General features: G+C 42.1%; 1 protein-coding gene across 1 annotated transcript in view; it reads left to right on the forward strand.

Moving 5' to 3' along the window:
* The window catches only part of LOC107211503 (histone-lysine N-methyltransferase SETDB2), a 48,667-nt gene extending 27,985 nt beyond the window's left edge, over positions 1 to 20,682 (forward strand). Inside the window, exons 16-24 of the mRNA XM_033513905.1 lie at positions 3,353 to 3,488; positions 5,114 to 5,221; positions 5,966 to 6,099; positions 9,048 to 9,094; positions 12,258 to 12,316; positions 12,715 to 12,781; positions 14,578 to 14,700; positions 15,908 to 15,979; positions 19,784 to 20,682. Coding sequence (XP_033369796.1) covers positions 3,353 to 3,488; positions 5,114 to 5,221; positions 5,966 to 6,099; positions 9,048 to 9,094; positions 12,258 to 12,316; positions 12,715 to 12,781; positions 14,578 to 14,700; positions 15,908 to 15,979; positions 19,784 to 19,923 — 886 coding nt within the window. The 3' untranslated portion in view covers positions 19,924 to 20,682. The remainder of the gene's footprint in view (positions 1 to 3,352; positions 3,489 to 5,113; positions 5,222 to 5,965; positions 6,100 to 9,047; positions 9,095 to 12,257; positions 12,317 to 12,714; positions 12,782 to 14,577; positions 14,701 to 15,907; positions 15,980 to 19,783) is intronic.
* Positions 20,683 to 20,746: the final 64 nt, after the last annotated feature.

Consider the following 20,746-nt stretch of genomic DNA (forward strand, 5'->3'; position numbering starts at 1 on the left):
TAACCCAGCCCTTTGGAGGTGGTTTGTTCCTCTTCGAGTGTAGCCAGAGGAGTAGAGAAGTGACAGAGGTGAAAAAAACTGCAGACCAGCTTCTGCACAAAGAAGAGCTAAATAGTTTCAGATTGCTCAACTTTAAAAAGAGACAGCAGGAGAAATAGTGACAGAACAGTGCTGTCATGAGTGCTACTGAAAGAGAGGAGCAAGGATTTCTTGCCTTTTCAGACAGATCCAAGGGTGTCAGCTGGAATCCCTGAATGGCAGGCTTAAGCCCTGCAAAAGCAAGGCATTGTTTAGATAAAATGTAATTAAACTGAAACTGGAAACCTGCCCTTAGCCTCTCTCTTCTTGCGCAGGAGCAGCCAGGCAGCTCCTTCATATCCTCTTCCTGGTAGTACTCTGTAGCAGAAACTTGGGAAGAGCACAAGTTCCTGTGGGGGTGTGTTGGGTTTGCTTGGCCAGGTTTGGGTGATGGAGGAGCTACAGGGATGGCTTCAGTGAGAAGCTGCCAGAAGCTTCCCCCATGTCCAGCAGAGCCAGTGTCAGAACTGACCCTCTGCTGGCCAAGGCAGAGCCCAGCAGGAATGATAGTAATGCCTCTGTGGTAACACATTTAAGGAGGAGAGAAAACAAGTTATTGGGCAGATATAATTGTGGGCAGAGAGGAGTGGGGTGGGAATGTGTGAGAGGAGCAACTCTGCAGACACCGAGGTCAGTAGAGAAGAAGGGGCAAGAGATGCTTCAGGTGCCAGAGCTGGGATTCCCTTGCAGCCCCTGGTGCAGACCGTGGGGAAGCAGCTGTGCCCCTGCAGCCCATGGGGATTAATGGAGATGCAGGGATCCACCTGCAGCTTGTGGAGGAGGTGGATGCCTGAGAGAGGGCTGTGGCCCTGTGGGAGGTCCATGCTGGAGCAGGTTTCCTGGTAGGACTTGTAACCCTTGGGGGGACCCATATTGGAGCAGGCTGTGCCTGAAGGACTTCACTCCAAGGGAGACTGACCTATGTTGTAGCGGTTCATGGAGAACTTTTGTTCATGGGATATACTCACGGAGAAGTTTGTGGAGGACTGTCTCTGGTGGGAGGGACCCCAACACTGGATCATGGGAAGGGCTACTTGAGTGTGGCAGGAGCAATGAGTGATGGGCTGACCATAATCCCCATTCCCCACCTCCCTGTTCCTCTTGGGGGAAGGAGGTAGAGTTTGGAAAGAAGGGACAGGTGAGGGCAAGGTGGTTTTAAAATTTATTTTACTTCTCATTATCCTGCTCTGATTTTTTTAGTAATAAATTCAGTTAATTTTCCCCAAGCTGAGTCTGCTTTGCATGTAATGGTATTTGGTGAGGCATCTCTCCCTGTCCTTAACCCCATGAATCCTTTGTTATATTTTCTTTCTCCATCCAGTTGTGGAGAGGAATGATAGAGTGGCTTGGGGAACTGCCTGGCATCCAGACAGGGCCAACCTACCACAGGGGGCCAGGGTATGGGGCTAAACAGGGAAATAGGTGCAGGCTGGCTGCTTCTGCACAGAGGAATGGCCAAGAGCTGTACTTCCACTGCTTCAGGGTCCCTACAAAAGTGCTGGAGTAACCCCAAAGCTGACCTTGACCAAGTGTCTTCTGTTCTCCATCAGCACCAGGATCTCTCTGGCGCCTGTAAGAACACCAGGGACTGTAGACTCTGCCTTTAGCCCCTTCCTTAAAAAATTCCTGGACCTGGATCCTCTGACTGGGCCTGAGCAGGGCCTATGTTTCTGCATCGATTCCAGGTATTTGTTTGCTGCAGAGAGATTTTCCTGTATTCTAGGCCATTCAAACTCTAGCTTGTTCTTCTTTGGAATTTATTTCTTTTCTATTCTAGTTCTAAAATGTCTTTGTGTTTCTGTTTGTTTCTATTGTGTTTGTTTATTGCTCAAGTTATGAAACTGATATGATAGTGTATAGATGGGTATTGGAAATCAGTTTCTACCCTGCCTTGCTTACAAGACATAGAAGCACAGAAGGGAAAAAGAACTCCAGCTGTGTGCAAAGGCAAAGTGACTTGTGATTATAAGTAAGTTGTCACTAGTGTGAGCCAGAGGAGAGAAAACATAAAACATCTTCTTCTACTCTGGTGGTGTTTTCACTTGGGGCTACCCAGTCTGTTTTAGGCAAGGGAGATGGGAGCTAATGAAAACAGTTTGTTGAAACCTAAAAAAAGGTTGCAGGATTTGTTGGACTATAAGATTTCCTGCCTATTTTGTACTTGGGCCTTAACTACCTCTCACTAGAATAATTTGACTTCAGATCCTCCTATTTTTTGAAAGTAAATGCAGATTTTTCTTCCCCCTTGTCATACAGGAGTTTGTGCTGTCAGAGTTTGGCATCTGTTAATTGGGTAAATGGACATATAAAAGACCTCCAGCAGAGGACAGTTTGGAGAATCGCACCTCGTAGGAGTGGGAAGTTGTTGAAGATTTCTGTGGTGGACTTCCACAAAAAACAAAGTAAAATTTCTGCTGCAAATGTTGTGGGGTGATGCTCTAACCTGCTGGTGAGGGATGCATGTAAAGGCTTGTGCAGAAACATTTAGACTGCTTTTTGTGAAGTAAGTAGCTGGCCTCAGAATTTTGCAGCTGCTGGAGAAAGGCTGTGTGAACAATTAAGACTTGAGTCGATATGGCCAGGAAAAGATAACAGGTGTCCCTGGGGCAATTTTGCCCTCAGGAAAAATTCTGTCACTCCTGTTAGCATTTCATCTTGTTGAGAGAGAATGTTTGAATCTCTCATTTATGATTTTTTTCTTGTGCCTCAATTTACTAGTAGATCTCTCCACACTACTTTGCTGCATCCTTCTTACAATAAGAAATTAGCGTTTCTTCCTTGTTTTCTGTGAACTCCTGGAAGGCGCTGGCAAAGCTTGGGGGCTGCTGTTTTCGGTTCTTTGTTGACTTGCAGACCCACATGTGGCAGCAGTAGGTTAAGAAAACACAAGTGAGTGCCCTTCTCCAGTTATAAATGAGTTTCATACCTTAGGGCATGACTTGCTGGGCTGCTCTGTTTTTGGAGCAGATGTTGCCAAGCAAGCTTGAAAACTTTTGTATTACTCCTTATGACTTGTTAGTGACTTTCTAAGAGGAGATAAACCACTCTTTCTCCTGCTCTAAATGCTGGACCTCTTTCGATCTGGTTTCCATGCCACTGCTATGCCAAGAGCAGGCTTTGCCTGTTCTACCGGTTGTTGTTACTGGAGGAGGAAAGCACCAAGGGTCCGGAATGTAGGTGAAAGAGCAGTCAGAGGGCAGGTGTTGGCAGGCTCTGGTTTCTTCTGTCTTGCTTGACCCGTGGAAATTGTCAATTGCTTTGTGTTTTGTCCCAGTTCTCCTGCTCCAGGTGCTTTCTGGATAATGGCGAAGATGGTGAGAAGAAGATGTGCATTTTGTTCAGAAGGGGAGGCTGGCTCTGTGATGTATATCGCCACAGAGAGAGATATTGCAGCTCATCAGGATTGTCTGGTGAGTGCCTTTAGCTGGTCAGTACTGAAGAGAAGTGGAAAATGGATAAAGGGGGAAGTTTCCACTGCCTACCTGTTTTTTGATTTTGCCATGATGTGTGGATTGAAAGGCTGGTTACTCAAACCAGCAAGTTTATATTAGATTGAAAAGCTGTGAAAAGGAAAAGCGATTTGGCCAGGATTCTGTAGTGGGAGAGGATGTGTCTGCACACCCAGAGCTGTTTATTTGTGATGTTTTCATTGATGTCTGTTGCTAATCAGTGGTCCCAGACACACATGAAAACACCACAAAGACCACATATGGCCTAGCAACAGGAATAGGTCTTGAGACACTGTTGAGACTCATCCTCTTGGATGAGGGTTCTCAGACCACAGAAGGTTGTGTACTTAAATCTTTGCAGGAAAATATCTATACCTCTTGATGGTTAAAAAACTTTCCAGTGTGTGCCTTATTTAAAATAAGAAATAAAAATATCAGAAGTTGATAATATAAAAAAATCTGTGAAGCTCTAAGTGTGTTGTGATCCTTCTACTCTCTTGCCTCCCCTTTATTCTGGAATGTTGGTGAATCTGGTTCTTGGTGTGCAGAATCAATTATAGCTGCTGTATTCTTCCTTCAGCAGAGGTAGAATATAGCTGAGGGCCATTTAGTGCCAGAGATTGCTGCTAGAGCAACTTTCTGTCACTGTCCCAGCCTTATTCTTAAAATTATTACATCTACATTGTTATTTTTCTGATAAAAAAAAAAATATTTTTTTTTGGCTGGTTATTTTTTTAACAGAATGTTTCACAATGATGTTTTTTTACAGCAGTTGAATATTCTGTTTGAAACAGGTTTTATTATGGCTTTAATTCTCTGTGTTTTTTCTTCTTTCTCTTTTCTTTATTCTCCCATCAACTTTACTCATTTCTCTGCCTTAGACTTGTTTGCAGTGTTTGGGTTTTTTTTTGCAGTCAGCTATCACCTTCTGAGCAGACAGACTGTGCCTGCTAGATGATGAAAGGGTAGCTCCCTTTCGTTTGGAATTTGCTACATTTAATGCTTAGGAAATAATTGCCAGGAACTTCCCTTTCCTCACTCACTGTCATGGCTCAGTAGTTCTGTGGGAATTAAAGTGGCTTGAGTGTGCACGTGTGCATTTTTAGGGCGTTTCTCCCAGGATGTGTACAATGTTTCTGGTTTTTTCCTGCAGTCAGCTGTTGTCAGCATTGGGCTATGTGGAAATCTTATTACAGAGAAATGTTACATCCAGCTGTAGGTCTGAACAACTGAGCACATAATAAAATGTCCAAGGTGTGGAGGTCTGTTGCTTGAAGATCTTCTCATCCTACCTCTGGGCACCCTGGAATTTCAGATTTTCTTTGTTCATGTTTTTAATCAGTTAACTTTTTCACCTTACTGTCTTTTCTTAGTTTGCCTTCAGATTATGTGAAATCTCCTATGTGGAAGGAGAAACTTCTTTTGACTGCAGAAATTTGTAAGCACAGCTCCTTGTTTAGTGTAGGTGGAATCTCTTGAAGATAGAGAAAAAGCAGCCTCATTATGTAGGGCAAGAAAACATGTCTCTTTTTTGCACTGGTGACTGAGTCATTCTTATTTCTTAAAATTGTCTCTTTTGTTTTTAGTTATTTTCCTCAGGATTTGTGGAATCTGAAGATCAGAACCCAGAAAATCTGGAAATAAGGTTTGATGTGTCATCGGTGTTAAAAGAGCTCAGGAGAGGAAAGCGGCTGGTAAGGAAATGTTTCTGAATATGCAGTTAGTCCTGTCTCATAGTATTGAAGGCTGTCTGGCCTTCATTATAATAATGGAAAAAATTCATTAAAGTAGCTGGTCCTTCTGATATAGTAAGATTACGGAAATTAGAGGTTTAGTGTTGGAGTCGTTGATTTAACATTTGGTTTGGTGAAATTTAGTTAATTCTGTATTAAAATGCAGGGTTTTTTTTTTTCTGGCCCATAGGTCCTTAGTCAGTTTCCTGAGACTTTGACAAAGAAGGAAGCCAGTGCCTGAAACAAAAGAATGTGATCCACAATTGCAAAGGAGAGCACCTTCTGAGTTTAGCAGAAATAAGATTATTTAAATTAGACTTTTTTTAATTGCCTTTGTCTTCAGCTGTTCTCCCCTACGTCCTGGGTGGAACTCTTTTCATTATGAAGTTAGCCTAGAAAACATAAATACAAACATTAACACTAATTAATATTAAAATAACTTGGGCAAGTTGCTCAGTGCTCTCACATGGCTCTTTGACTCATTTTACAAATTTATCAATATGAAATAGAGGTGAGATAGCAAAAGGGTGGCGGAAATAATGACCAGGGTTGGAGTTTGCAGGAGTGAATTTGCCCGATGAATTACACAGAGATGATTTGCAATGGAATACTAGCTTTTCCCACAGACAGTGGCATTTGCCCTGCCTGGCAGGATTTGGAGGAGCTGCCTCTGACATTTACCTGGTGAAACCCCTCCTGTTGTAGGTGTGCAACTTCTGCCGCAAGAAGGGGGCCACGGTGGGCTGTGAGGAGCGCACGTGCCGCAGGAGCTACCACTTCTTCTGCGCGCTCTGCGATGACGCAGCCGTGGAGACCGACCAGGTCAACGGCATCTACCGGTACTCACCGAGTGTCCTCTGTCACTGCCAGCCTCTGGGGGTGTCAACAAGAGGGACTTCCTTGGGTGGGGCTTAAGGGGATTTTAAGGAAGGAAATAAGTTCTCCTCTCCTAAAGTGATTCTTAATCCTCTGTTTACAAACTGTGGGAGAAATGTTTTCATTTCACTGCAGTGGGAGGGAATCTGTTTAGTGCTTAAGCCTGAAACATCACTGAAAGATAACAGGGCCAAATCTGAAAAAGTCAGTCCTACTGACTCTCTAGCTAATCTTCAAGAAACAAGACTTTTGTTAATGTCACTCAGATTCTAAATCCTTTCTTGGTTCAGAAGCTCCAGTAAATGTGGTCTGAGTGCAGAGCAGGTTATAGCACTTCTAGGTTGCTCATGTTAGGCAGGTTTGGGTAATTTTCCCTCTCTGTGCTAGGAAAGAACTTTGATTCCCACCAAAGGCCTTGTATTTTAAGTATGTTGCTAGCATTAACGCAATTGATTGGATTCTAAGTAAATTTTTTGTCCTGATCCTTCTAGTCCTTGTGACCACTGCCCTTGGTCTGCCTGCATGGCCACTGACAGATGGAACAAACTTTGGATGATGCAGATGAAGGAGCTGAAAAACTGTGGCTTCAGGGACCTTTAGAAATGCTGAAGTTATAGTGATGTCTGAGGTGCATAAAAGCCCTGGTACTCATTTCTGTGCAAGGCCAGAGAGATCACAGGTCATGTTAGACTTAGATTAATTTGAGGATTGTCTAATCCTGCTTGTTGCAGAAAGGGGTGGACTAGTGCAGTCCTTGGTAGCAGTGGAAGATGGGTCCTTTTGTGTCAAGACACTTGCACTCCTGGCTGGTTCACAGTGCTCTCTGCCTAAAATGAATGCATCTGTTCAAGGCTATAAGCCCAGCTGTGCAGGGAGGAGGTGATGCTTAATTGATGCTTATAAAACCTTTGTGAATCTCAGATGAGCAGAGCTCATGAAAGAGTGTAACTGGGAAGATGGAAACTTTCTATGATTGCAGAATGAATGGTTTTCATCTTACAGCTTTAGAAGGGATAACTCAGGTACAAGAAGGCTGAACTCAAGATGTTGAAAAACAAGTGGGTCTGACAGCAGTCTAGATACAAACTGGTAAAGAAGTGCTTGCATATACAGTTGGGTTTGGTGGCATTTAGGAGATGGTGACCTTGGAGGTTTGGAAGAGGGACCCTTGTTTTAAGTCACTGTGTGACACTGATAGCCTAGGAAACTAGGCTATAGCAACCTGTATTGAAGAGCTGGGAAAGGACTGGATTAGAGGAAGATACTAGGACAGCTTTCAAGGATTTAAACCTGAAGACTTTTGCACAGTAGCAGTGGCATAAATAAAGCACAAAATTGTAGCTAGCTGAAATTATTGGAGAGTAGACTTAAAAAACAGTGGATGTGGATTGACAGCACCTTCACATTTTCATGGTGAAATATAACATACTGAAAACAGAGCATTCCTTCAAGAGAGGCAGAGCTGGTGATTTTAAATTCTGAGTTGCCATTGTTGTAATGATGAGTAGTGATGATCAAAACAAATTGAGCAGAATGAAAAGAGAAACCATATGGTGCTGTGGAAGTGGCCACAGAACAGAGAATAGAGTGGAGAAATAACTGCACTCCTGTCTCACAAAAATGATAGTAGGGAAGGACCTCCAAATAAAGTGGCCTGAGTAGTAAAATATATTGTCTGTACTTTATAATATGTTCTTGTGCTTAGGATGGGTTGTTTTTCACTGTGAAAGACTAGAACTTACAGGAGTGGAAGAATAAAAAACATTTTCCAAAGGGCAGTATTAGAAATTCAGGGATGTAAATAAGGTCTCTCCAGTATATTTTTGATTGCATTGTTAGGCGTACCTGACGTTTTGTGCTTCAAGATGCATTTCATGCAAAAGAAGTTCCTCATCAAGGCAACAGTCTGCATTTCTAAGGACAGTGCTTCTGTTTTTGTTTAAAAAATGACAGTAATTAGAAAATGTCCTAGTAAATGCAGTTCTCTTTAAATATTGCATCAGTCTTGGCAAATAGATTTGTAAGGAAGAGATAAACTAAACATGCTCCTGACAAGGCATTTTTGCTTAAAAAGTGACTTGGGATCCTTCTGTAAGAAAGGCACATTGTAAAAGCTGGTTCATGTTCTCTGCACAGTATTGTATTCAAAAGATAAGGAATATTTTCAGATAAATTTGTTTCATTTGGCCTCTTCCAAGGAGTTTACATTGCTCTCCTAGAACCACTGAAAATATTCCTATTTCACATATTACTGAAGTCTTTAAGTAACAAATGGACTGAGCAGCTTTAAGCTACTGGATCTCATACAGGGTTGCCCTACTTAGTCAGGATTTGGGGGCCGTTCCGTGTGCACAGGGCAGCAGGAGCGAGGCACACAGAGATCTCCAGTGCTGTGTGTGGTGGCACTGCCACTATCCTGCAGGGCTGAGGAATGGAGAGTGACACTGAGCAGATGTGTCTGAGGAGGCTCCTGGCCTGCACGGGGCAGGGCCAGGGCGCAGAGCCGCAGTGGATGTGATGGAACAGTGTCAGGACTGTGGTGTTTCACCTTGGGAAACACTGTGGTGTTTCACCTTAATCTCATTTCAGTGTCTCTGACACAGTGATTGCCACACACATGAAACACGTCTGACTCAGGGTCTGAATGGTGGGCTGGTGGAACTGATCATTCAGAGCTTCAGTGCTGAGAGTCCATTGAAGCTCTGGAAGTACAGATGCAAGGCTGTGCATGCTTTAAAGCAGGTGGTTTCTGAGGTGGGTAATGCTGAACAAAAGTCCTGACTTTTTTTAACTGTCTTTCAGTTTATGTTCAGTGAATAGAGGGGAAAATATCTGTTTAAATCTGTCAGCATAACTCTGCATATTTATTAATACTTCTTCTCTTTTTCTTGAAATTTAACTTACATTTTAGAGTGTTCTGCCCAAAACATGACCCAGGGAATAGGACCAATCACTATGGTGAGTTTCTTTAATGACATTGATTTAATTTGTTTTAAAAGTTTGCATCCTACAGTCAGTAGATCATATGAACAAGATATTGCCACCTTCATATTGAGTGGTGGACTTCTAATCTTGCAGGAGTGGTTTGGTTGAGATCTGCATGTATGCACAAAAGAAATCAAGAAGGTTTTTTTGAAGTGGGAGAAGTCAAAATTAAGTCATCCCTGAATTTCACTGAAAACTGACTTAAACCATAGTGTACACAATCCTTTATGGAATCATTCTTACTCTGGGCAAGTAGGTCCAAGCAGCTTGTGGAATCCATGTGAGACAGGAGAGCTGCACATAAGTTTGCACTAGATTAGCAAGGAGAGGACTGTTATAGAGAGGTCACCTTGGGATTTTATCACCTTGGGATTATGCAGACTTTCACATTTGCATCTTCTGTATTCACTGCAGCAGTTTTTAAAATAGGGCCTTTCATTCTGAAGGATCCCAAAGAGCTTTTTAAGTGTAACAAAGAGTTGTACAGCCCCGTTTAAGGATTACTTCCTGTGCTACAGAAATGCAGCTTTATTTGGTAGTTTTGACCCTTCCTGATTCAGAGGTATTTGGGAATCCAAACCCCACAGCTGGATCTTGTTAGCCTAATGCATACAACTCTGCTTACAGTGAAGTGGGTTCTAGACTGGCCTTCACTTTGAATTTTAACTCATTTGTGCTGTGAGCACTTGAGCTGACAGTGGTGTGTTCCCATTGAAGTCTAGCAAATTTCGGCTAATCTTCTTGACAGAGTCTTGCTGCACTCTGATGACACTTAAGGAATGGGTTAGGTGATTATTATTTGAGATTTTAGTCATGAGGGCTGGGGCTTCTTAGCCAGACATAGTCTGTTTAATATCCAATATTGCTGTGGTTCACTAACCAAATGCATCTTCTTAGTTTACTTAGTAGCTGTGCTTTCTACTTATCCATAGTTCTGAATCTTGACCTTTCTTCACTTTTCAAAATTACTTTGTTTTCTGTGGTCTAATGGTTGTCAGAGCTTGTTGGGGCTGCCCAGGTTCCCAGGTGGTCTACTGTGCAAGTACTGGACAGGCCCAGGATTGCTTTGTTTCCAGTACCAGATAATATTCAGGCATTAGACCCAGCCCTCTAGACCACCTTGTTCATAAGGAGGACTTAAGTCTTAAAAGGTTGAATCACAAAATGCTTTGGGTTGGAAGGAACTTTGAAGATTATCTAGTTCCAGCCTCCTTGTCTTGGGCAGGCACACCTTCCAGGAGACCAGATTCTCAAAGCCCCATCCAAACTGACCTTAAACATTTCCAGAGACAGGGCAACTTCTCTGGACAAACAGTTCTAGAGTATCACCACCCTCACAGTAAGGAATTTCTCTCTGTCTAACCTAAGCCTGCTCTCTTTCAGTCTGAAGCAATCTCCCTTTGTCCTGTCACTAAATGCTGTGGTACAAAGTAATATTCTGACTTTCTTGTAGCCCCCTTTAGATACTGGATGGGTTTTGTCTTCAAATGCTGCATATACAATGTTCCCCGAAAAGAGAGTTTTCTCCTAGAGGAGTTATTCCAGAGGCACTTAATTTAGAGAAGACCTTCTGTTTATGAGGGGTAAATGGATTCTGCTGGCAGTGTGTGGCCTGCCTCCTGAACGAGCTTCTCTCCCTCCTGAGAGTAGCTGTACCATGGGAAGCAAGTGGGAGAGTTCAGTAGAATACACTTGGTTCCCCAAGTCCCGTGTCTCTTGCTTCATAGTTTGGAGAAAGTGGAGTCAAGGAAGATTGCCTTATTCTTGGTTCATACAGTATTCTTGTGCTGAAATGTCAGGGCTCTGCTGTGTGATTGGGAAGGGGATAAGGTGCCTTATGGGCCAAGAACTCCCCTTGCAGCTCTGTGCAGCAGGGATGTGAGAGCAGTTTGGACTTGGAAACAGACTCCAACCTGTTTAACTGGAAGAGTTGAATGTGGACAGAGTAAAGACTGACAAATGCAGGAGAGCAGCTAGCACTGTGCAGGGCAGGAAGAGTTGGGCTGCTCTTCAGACTCCGCTTCTCTTGTATAAGGCATCCTTACAGCAGATACCAGGGAGAGCTCAGAAAATCCCATCATGTGTCAAAAATACCCTGCTGGACAGCAAGAAACACTTTGTACCTACAGCAGTATCTCCCACACTGCCCCAAATTAGGCCTTACAGGTTTGTTTTGGATGAAGTGAGAGACCTGTTTCCTTTCAGGCCATGAAAAATGCAAATGTACAGCACCAGTGCCCAAACTTGATTCCACAGCCTCTGTGTCCAGCAGTGGTTCCTCATTCCTCTTGATAGGATGATTTCTAACAGGAAAGACTTTATTAAATGCTGCCCAGAGGTTCTGGAATTAAACAGGGAAGGGGAAGTGTAATCCCACTGTACTTTAAACATTCAGGTTTTGGTGGGTGGTTGCACTCTTCTCTGCCTTTCTCTGCTCTTGCCATGTCTTCCTTGCCAGAGTTATCCTTCTCTGCTTGTGATACTGTAGCTGTTTCCAAAAGCTGCTAGTTACGATGTTGGCAAGAGTCTCTGGTGCATCCTGATGAAAACAATGTAGTGAAAGCAGAGATAATTTTTCAGAGATGTCATATCACATTGCTACAAACACTTTATAGCATAAATAATGTTAAACTGACAAGTCAAATGGCTTCTGGAGGTTTTCTGGGAGGGTTCTTATGTTGATGAAAAACTTAATGCTATTTGTATGTCTTTGAGACACCTAATAATTCTTTAAGTAATCTTAGATTTGAGGGTGTATTAAAAAATGCAAAAATATTGTTTGGAAAAGAAACCAAACAGTTTTTTACCACCTAGAGGTAGTGCTGCTGCTGGGAGGAATAAGTTCACTCTGCCACAATTAAAAATCTACTGAGTTGAAAAGGTTAAATGATAACCTAATGCTGTAATGATTTGCACTTTTTCCTAATGGTTGATTCATGCTTGCAATTTTCTTAAATGGAAACAGTGTGAATTCTGCTGAAATGTCAGGTATTTGGGGAAGCTGAAACATACTTTTGCCTTGCCACCCAAAGCTCCTCAGTTCTGTAGCTTTTTGGGAAAAGAAGAAATTTGAATGATGTATGATGGTCAGTCTGAGGTTCTCACTTTTGTTACTTCGTTGTTTGTTGATTCCTAGATGCAGCAAATAAGAAAAGAAGACGTACATTGACACCTCCCACCATCACAGAAGAAATGGTAATTCTGAATTTCAGTAGTACTAAAACAGGGGACCAGGGGACCTGCTACAGCAAAGGATTTACTTATCAAAGGATTCTGACAATGTTCAGAAAGAGCCTTGGGAGCTCCCAGTAGGCATTTGTTAACTTCTCTGCTATTTGCAAATGTAATGGTCAAGGAAGGTGGTGTCCCATGTGTTTGGCTTTTCTTAAACCTTTTTGCTTTGAAGCGGTTTTTGCTTCCATTTTCAAAATAGAATGTCTGGAGAGGAATATTATTAGCCATGCAGAGAAGCTGACTGTATTCTCAGAAACGTGGACTGCTTTTTATCCTTCTGCTAAGACAGAAATATGATAATGAGAACAGCAGTAAATGTCAGCATAATGTAAAAATACATTGTTTTGATTTTCTTACAGAGTACAGAAGAGACAGCAGAAGAAAACCATTTACGAATACTAAAACGAAAGAACAACAGGCATAAAGGTGAGACTCACTTTGATACAGAAAGGTTAATTCAGTTTTTATTGTGCCTGTGAAACTTTTAGCAGAGAAACAAGACATGCAAACACTGCTCCTCCAGCAAGGACAGTGGGAAGATAAGAAGATAAGAGTGCAGTGATAGATGGGACAAAGGACTGAGTTTCTGTGAGCCTGGGGTGGGATTTATGATAATAGATAAATTGTAATATGTGTGTAGGAAGTGTATATAAGCAACACACTTAACGAAGAATCAAGGTGTCATTGTAAGGTTAGGAGTACCCCTGCAGGACCTTGGGCCTGAAGAAAGGATTCCCACTTTAACACAACTTCAGTGTTGAGGAGCCTTTTTCTGATTTATAGACATTTGGTAACAACTTTATGGAGCAACTAGGAAGTACTGTGATCTGTTACGTTGAAGTGCAGAGCTTGGAGATGGCTGGTAGCAAATGTATCTTTATGATTCTCCTGAGATGAGTGGCTCTCTGTGCTCTGGCATGGCAGCAGAAGTCTGATATGTTTTAATAACTGCAACAAACAAATACCTGTGGTTTTGCTGAGTGAGACTTGCTTTGTGATGTGAGCTGGTGATTCAGATGGGAATGACCCCACTTCAGCTGGCTGCTGCATTCAGCTCCGTCTCCTGCAGACAGGGGTGCCTCTGTCTGATGCCCCTCCTCTGTATCAGTACAGTTAAATGGGAGCCCTGGAAGGTGTTAACAGAGGAGGTGCTCTGAGGAGGGGGCAGCACATCTTACCTTTGGAAGCCTGTGTGTACACAGGGTGCTTAGCACAATGAAGTGTTTTATTGCATACATATGGTGTTACAACAGCGAGATGAACCACAGGATTCAGTGCTGCAGTTTTCATGTTACTCCAGCTGCAGTTGCTTGATGGGATTCTGCTGGCACTTGGAAGTCTGGAATGTGCTAGTGGTGATTATTCACCTCACTATGGATATGTTTAATGTATGGGCATGGTATTGCAAGTGGCTGCCTAGTGTTTTTTCTGAATTTCACTACCACTGTAAAGAACAGGAGACGTATGAAGAATCCTGAAATACTCATAGAGCATCTCATGTAAATGAGACGGCATTTCTTTCCTCACAAATGTCTCCAGTAAAATGTAACCTTATTTTTAATGGACTTTAGTTTTTTGTAATTGACTTAATGTTTTTAAGGGCAGACTTTTGTGAGCCCTCCAATAGCTCTTTGCTTTTGAACAGCCCATTGCACTGATCTTACTAAAACATGTCACTGACCTGTTGCTCTGAGATAAGTAAAAAATGGTTATTTATCCATCAATCCAAATCTGACAAAGTAGGTATGTAAAATGGGCTGTAAAAAAAAAGTTTAGTTGTCTGGATCACTTGGAGTAAAAGTAGCCTCATTTTTTACCAAATCTAATACTGATTCATTTCTTGCACTGTTTTCTGTGCTTTAGCCTGCTCAGTCCATGGTGTGGTCCTCAGGATTGGTGGAAACGCAAGCAAGACAAATCGCTAGGGGGTATCATGAGCTTTAGGAATGGCACATTTAGAGTCGTGGAGCTGTTTGCTTGTGATGAATGAAGCCAGATCTACAGCTTAGGGAATTTCACACCCAGCACAGTACTTATGTTTGCCTGGCTGCGTTTTTGTTCCCACTGAAAAGGGCTGTGTGGGTGGCTGGAGGAGCCAGAGATCTGCAAAAGTATTTGTTACTGGTGGAGGGGCTTTGGCCAAAGTTTCAGCTTCTGAAGAGAGGGAGCAAAGCCCACTTTACAGATCACTTCTGTATGAGAATGCTTTTGTGTTTTAACAGTTCGAATAGACTTTGTTAGGAAATGCAAACAAGCTGGGCTTCTGGATGACATATTTGAAGAAATGCTGGACACACTTCACCTGGCTCAGGAAAAACTGATGGATGACAACACTTCAGAAACAGGTATGTTTCAGGGGGACCCATGGCAGGGACTCAGCTCTCAGAGCAGAGGTGCAGATCTGAATCCCAGGCACTTGGCTCTGGGTCACCTTCCTGAGGATACCATGGTGCTAAATAACTCAGTTATTTTTGCAGCTGTGCAGGAGGTTGAGAATGACCTTCCCTTTTGAGTGACCACTTACGATGAAAGTTCCGAGGAACTTCTTTCTCAAAATTGTGTAAGAGCTGCCAACTCAGTATCTCTAGTGAGACCTTCTGACTTGAATTTTTGAAGCCAGCTTTTACAAGTTGGAATAAGCATAGAAAGGTTTAATCCAGCCTCTTCTCCCAGGAACAGAGAGATCCTGAAGAGAACTAGGTTTTATTTAAGTCATAAGTCTGTGTTGCTCATGCAGCTTCACAGAGGGGACCAGCTGTCTGTTAATATCAGCACTCTCTTCTAAAAATCCCCAAGTATGTACATTTTGAAGCTTTGGATGATTTGTTACTACTGTACTGTCAGCTGTTAGTGTCTCTTTGGGGTTTTTATGGGTTTATCACCTTTTATGAAGTACTGTGTTTTTAAGGAATTCCAGTCTAATGTTGCTTTGTCCACAACATAATTAAAGAAAATTTCAAGCCTTCCTTTCCTATTGTCCTCCAGTTTTTCAAAGTTAGGAGTAATACCTTTGCATAAAGAATGCTATTTTATGTAAAGTAGCACACGTGTGGAAAGTGAAATGTCCCACCTGGTAAGTCTTGCTTCACGATCAGCTTGTGTGTCAATGGTCCATTGAACTGAGTGTTTTGTATTTTACTTCAGCAGAAGCCTCAGGTATGAAACTGAGGTGTAATTCTTGGATGTTTCTTAACAGCAAACAGGGATATCTCAGTGCCACACATGATCTGTCAGGAGGAGTTGGTGCAGTCAGCTCTGCCATCACACAGTCCTGGCACACTGAAGTGAAATATGACTTAAGTACATTTCTCTTCAAATGCACTGTTCATGTGGTGTAGATCCAAAAAGGGAGTAATTTTCTATATGAAACTAAAAAGAATTGACAACTTGATCCTTCTTTCTCAATATAGATTATATGAGAAGGAAGACATCTTACAACCTCAAGTAGTCAGTATGATGGAAAAGAAGTAATTACTGTTTTGTGGTACTTCTAATGTAGGGGTCTGTAAACCTTTACTCAGTAGTATTACAGCAAGTTATCTCTTTCCCCAGAGTATGAAGAGACAGTGATGGCACTGTTTGACTGTGGACTGTTTGAAAATATACTGACAAATATTCATTCAGGTATGTGCAGAAGAGCTGTCAGAGCAGCAATTGGTCTGGGGTTTGGCATTGAAGTTATTCTAATGAGAATTTTGATAGAAGAGTCATTTTAAATGAAAATTCCGAGGAACTTTTTTTTCTCAGTGCTATATAAACAGTCAAATAAAAGCCATGGCTAGCTGAATCTTTAGAAATAAAGTATATCAGATTTGGCTGGCTGACCTGAAAGAGGGAGCGACTCACAGTTCCACAGCTTTAAACGGCCAAAGGGTCTCCATCCCAGGGGAACTCCCTTCTCCTGCAGCTTCTTTGGGTTCCTTGTCCACCACCTCCCTTCAGCAGCTTACCAGTGTTGCAGCTTTGCTGCTGGCTGATAAGTGCTGGTCAGAGTAATGCTTTCTGCTGAAACACAGCAACTAAAGGCCAGTAGAACTCACCTGGACTGGGGGCAGGGGGGGCAATTGTGCCATGAAAAACCAGACAAGGATTCTCAGAGTGATATGAAAACAAAGGCAGGAACAGCTGCTTGGGAGCACCGGTGTGGAAGGAAACTGTTTGAAGCAACAAGGCTGAAGCTATTTTCAGACAGGCAAGTCTCATGCTTCCCATTTCCCTCTCCAACAGTTGTTCTTACTTTTGCTTTAATTTAGTCTGGTGAAAAGGGTTTTAATTAGCTAATGTTGAGGTTTGGTATGTGAAGATGATATTTGCTGTTTCCCCTTCACTTGACTGCAAGAGCCAGGCTCCTCCCTTCAGTCTCCTGTTCTTGCATTTAAATTTCTTTTTCAGCAGTTGGAGTGTCCAGTGTTGCAGTTATCTGACACAAGGTTCCACCAGTGTCTGAGCTGAGGACATTAAAACATCTCTGCTCAGAATTCCTCATGTGACACAACCTTGGATCACACTTGTTTCTTTCACTGCTGCATCAATTATTTCATCCTCTTCTCAGCTTACAGGAAAATCTCTTGATACTGGCACCTCTCTGAACACACCATGTGATTCTCATGGGTACTAGTTGTCCCCTCTCCAAATCCCCACAACTCTAGTAGCTCAATTCTTCCTGTACCACACAATCTCCTTTTCTGAGACCTTTTTAATTTCAACATCAATAATGAGATTGGTTCCAAAACTGAGCCAAGAGGAGCTCTTAAAATGAAGCAGTGAGAAAGGAATGAAAACCCTGTTAATTACAGGTTAAACAGTAGAGAAGGAAGAAAATCTCCAGCTGCTTTTTTTTTTTTTCCCCCTCTTCTTTTTTCATTATTGTTACTGTTGTCATAATCCCTTACAAGCTCTAGCTAGCACATCTCTGTGGTGACATACTATGTCAAGGGACTAAATAAAGTAGGACTGGTATAAATACTATGTCTCAAGCTGATGGTTTTGGGTCAGTTGCCATGCTTTAACTTCAGTCCTTTTAAATCATGATATAAAACCTGTTCTAAAGCCTTACATGCCAGCACAACATTCCAAACTGGAACTGTTGAAAGGGCTTTTTAAAATTTTATATACAGGGATCCACACTCCTTTTGCAGTGTGCAGCTTTTACTGCAAACTTGACTGCATGTAAAACATTCCACACAGGATATGCTGTTGCCTCAGCAGCAGTTTCAGATTTCTAGGCTGGAGGTTTCTTTTCCTCTCCTCCAAGGAGAACCAACTTTTAGTTTTGCTTTCAAATTCTGTTGTGTGTCCTGCTTGGGCAGGATGCCTCCATCAGCTTCCCTCTCCTGTGTGCTGGTCAGCAGTCTGGCCAGGAGCTTTTGAGCTCCTTGACAGCATTTGTTTTCAGGGGGTTTGTAGCAGCAAATTCTGCAATTCAGATAAAGGTGTTGGAGACAAAGGCCATGATAATTAATTTTAAAACTGTGGTGCAGTTCCTTCACTGAGAATCCGTTAGCACTTTGGAGCAGTCATTCCAGGTCCATGTCCCTCAGGCCATTCCTGATTTTACAGAAATACATTTTCTTTCCCTTCAGGCCACTTCCTCTATGAGGTGGAAGGCTTCCAATCAGTTACCTGCCTTCCTGTGGAAGCACTTCTGTAGGCCAGCCATTCCCATCACTGGCACCTTTGGGCTAGTTCTATTTTTGCCACATCCTTTTGGCAGCAAACTGAGCTGTGTGTTCAAGCTGTGTTTGTTCCATCTGTAGCTCTCCCAAATGCTGAATCAACAGGCTCACAGTGTTCAAGTTGGAAGGGACCTGCAAGGATCACCGAGTCCAGCTCTTATGGATTGACCCCATAATCATGGCATTATTTAGCACTATGCTCTAACCAACTGAGCTGCTTTCTTTATTTCTGATGACTAATTCATATCCAGATTCTCTCTAAGAGTTTGTTTTTTTTTTCCCTGGTTCCACTTGTACATGTCCAACTTCTTTGAGTAAGTGTTATCTGAGTGCAGAGGGACAGGACATCTCATTTTCAGTCAGAGCTAGGCTGGGGCACCAGCTCCCTCTTCAGTGAATGCTACCAGAATTTCCCATGGGCAGCAGGCACCAACATTGCTCTGGCTGCCTGTTTTCAACACCTACACCCAGCTTTGGGTAATGTATTTAAAAACGTGTCCATGTCCATCACCTTCCACATCCACCCACAGACAGCAGGTGCTGTGCTGTCTGTGCTTTCTGACTACAGAGGAAGAAGCAACCAGCAGGGAAGCAAAAGGCCAAAGTACTTTGCTTTTTTTGTTTGTTTGTTTTGTGGTTGTTGTTTGTTTTTTTTACAAAGCTCTCTTATTCTGAATGGCATAGGGTAAACATCTGGAGAGAATTTCTCCACTCACTGAAACTTTAGAGACATCCTTCAACATCTGCTCCCCTAGAACAGGAAAAATATATTCAGTTTGTACAAAATGCCACCTTCTTACTAGAATCTGAACTCTCAACATTCTCAAACACTGAGAAAGTCATTTGTTGTTCACAGACCAACCTGGCTGCACAGAGGTCACCAGCACATCTGTGTGTCCTGTTAACTGAATAAAGCAGGTGCTTCATTTAAAACTTGCAATTAAATAACTGTAAGGTTGTGGTAATGCTTCTGAATACTGGCATGGTTCCTTTCTGAGCTCTCACTGACTTAATAATCTTTAACATTAGGGAAATGGAAGCAGCAGAGGAAAGCAGAAATGCAGTCAAGCAGGGCTTTGCAAATAAGGTAAACAACTTGGTTAATCCCATCAGGATACTGTCAATAATGATTTTGCCAGAAGAAGGAGAAGAGGTGCTGTTGAATTGTGTTTTTGAGAATCGAGTTGTTGAATGGAGTTGTCTAAACCATCTGTTTTTAGGTTTAATTTTATTGTTAGCTAAAATCCATTAGTCTTGTAAATTTGCTTTAGAGTGTCACTTAGAGATGTTAGTTTTAAAGATTTAAAAGACATCATTGCTGGAGGAGGTCTCACACAAATGGGCTCTGAAAACAGAACTGTTAAAAGCTCATATGCTAGTTAACACACAGGGGGGGTTAGTAGCTAAACTAGTAATTTTTCTATATGCTGAGATGTTTTAAATTTCATCTCAAAAGTAGCTGTTATAGATTTCAGCATATGGATAGCAGAGTATGTGACTCCTGCTCTGTGCTTTCTCTGACAAACCAGCCAGGCTCTCAGCAGACAGGTTTCAATTCTTTGTGAAGAGACCAGGTGTGCAAGGTCACAGACATTGCTGTAGAAAGGAAAAGCTTTTAGTGTAGGTTAAACCAAGCATCAGGAGCTCTGCAGAGTTAATTAATACATAACATGTTTTATATTAGTAATACTTATGTATAATAATAAAATCTTATCCCTTAATAAGAAAAGCTTTTACCCCTTTTTTATAATAGGAACAGAAGAAAAAATCCAGAAACTTCTGGAAAACAGAAAAAGACTGGATCACAAGATTGAGCTACTGCAGGATGTAAAAGAAGTCATCCTTCCTACTCCAGAGAACACGGCCAGTACATCAAGTACGATGTCTGAATAACCCCTGTCTGTGATGGTGCAAGAGTTAAGATTTTCTAATGATAAAAACCATAGAGCAGTCAGGTCAGTGCCCAATTCCCCAGCTGCAAGCAGGGGCTGAATGGGTGCAAGAATGAAGTGTTATTTTTATACCTCACTGTTGCAATAATTTCAAGTTCTTCAAGTGTTCAAATCTTCATCTTCAAATTTTTCCCTGATTTCACTATAAATTTTCATTTGTATTCCACAATGGAATATAAATGAATGTTTTAAAGTAAATTTAGCTTTTACAAAAACTCAAGAGAACCCTCCAGTAAAGACCTTTTTCTCAAAGCCAAGGCAGTGTTCAGCTGCCACAGAACACTTTCTAAAGTCACTTTAACTGTGGGAGCCGTTTCTTGGCTGGGCTCTAGCCCATGATGTTTGAAGGACCATAATGCTGCTTTGGCTTTCCCAAAAGATATAAATGAGCAGAACTTGCACTCAAGGAAGCCTTCTGGATTATAAACAGGAGTTTAATTTTAAAAGCCCAGTTTTTCTTTATTGACTGGTCAAGGTGTAGCTGTTTCTGCTGTAATGGCAGTGGTAAAGCAATGTTTGCAGGCAGACTAGAGAGGGTAGGGCGTTAGACTCAGAAAACCTACAATGTAAAATTGAGAAAAACAGTGACTGGATCTTCCTTTCACTGTTAAGAAAGGGTTCAACTTTCATATATTGTTTGAATACAGCATTGTTTAGCCACAACAGACTAAGTATATAAAATAAAACATTTTTTAAAGGACCTGTGTGTGGAGTTGTGCTCCCTGTCCCTGGTGCTGCACAGGATTTGGCCAAGAAGGGCGAGT

This window comes from Parus major, chromosome 1 (genome assembly GCF_001522545.3).
Source record: "Parus major isolate Abel chromosome 1, Parus_major1.1, whole genome shotgun sequence".
Taxonomy (NCBI): Eukaryota; Metazoa; Chordata; class Aves; order Passeriformes; family Paridae; genus Parus; species Parus major.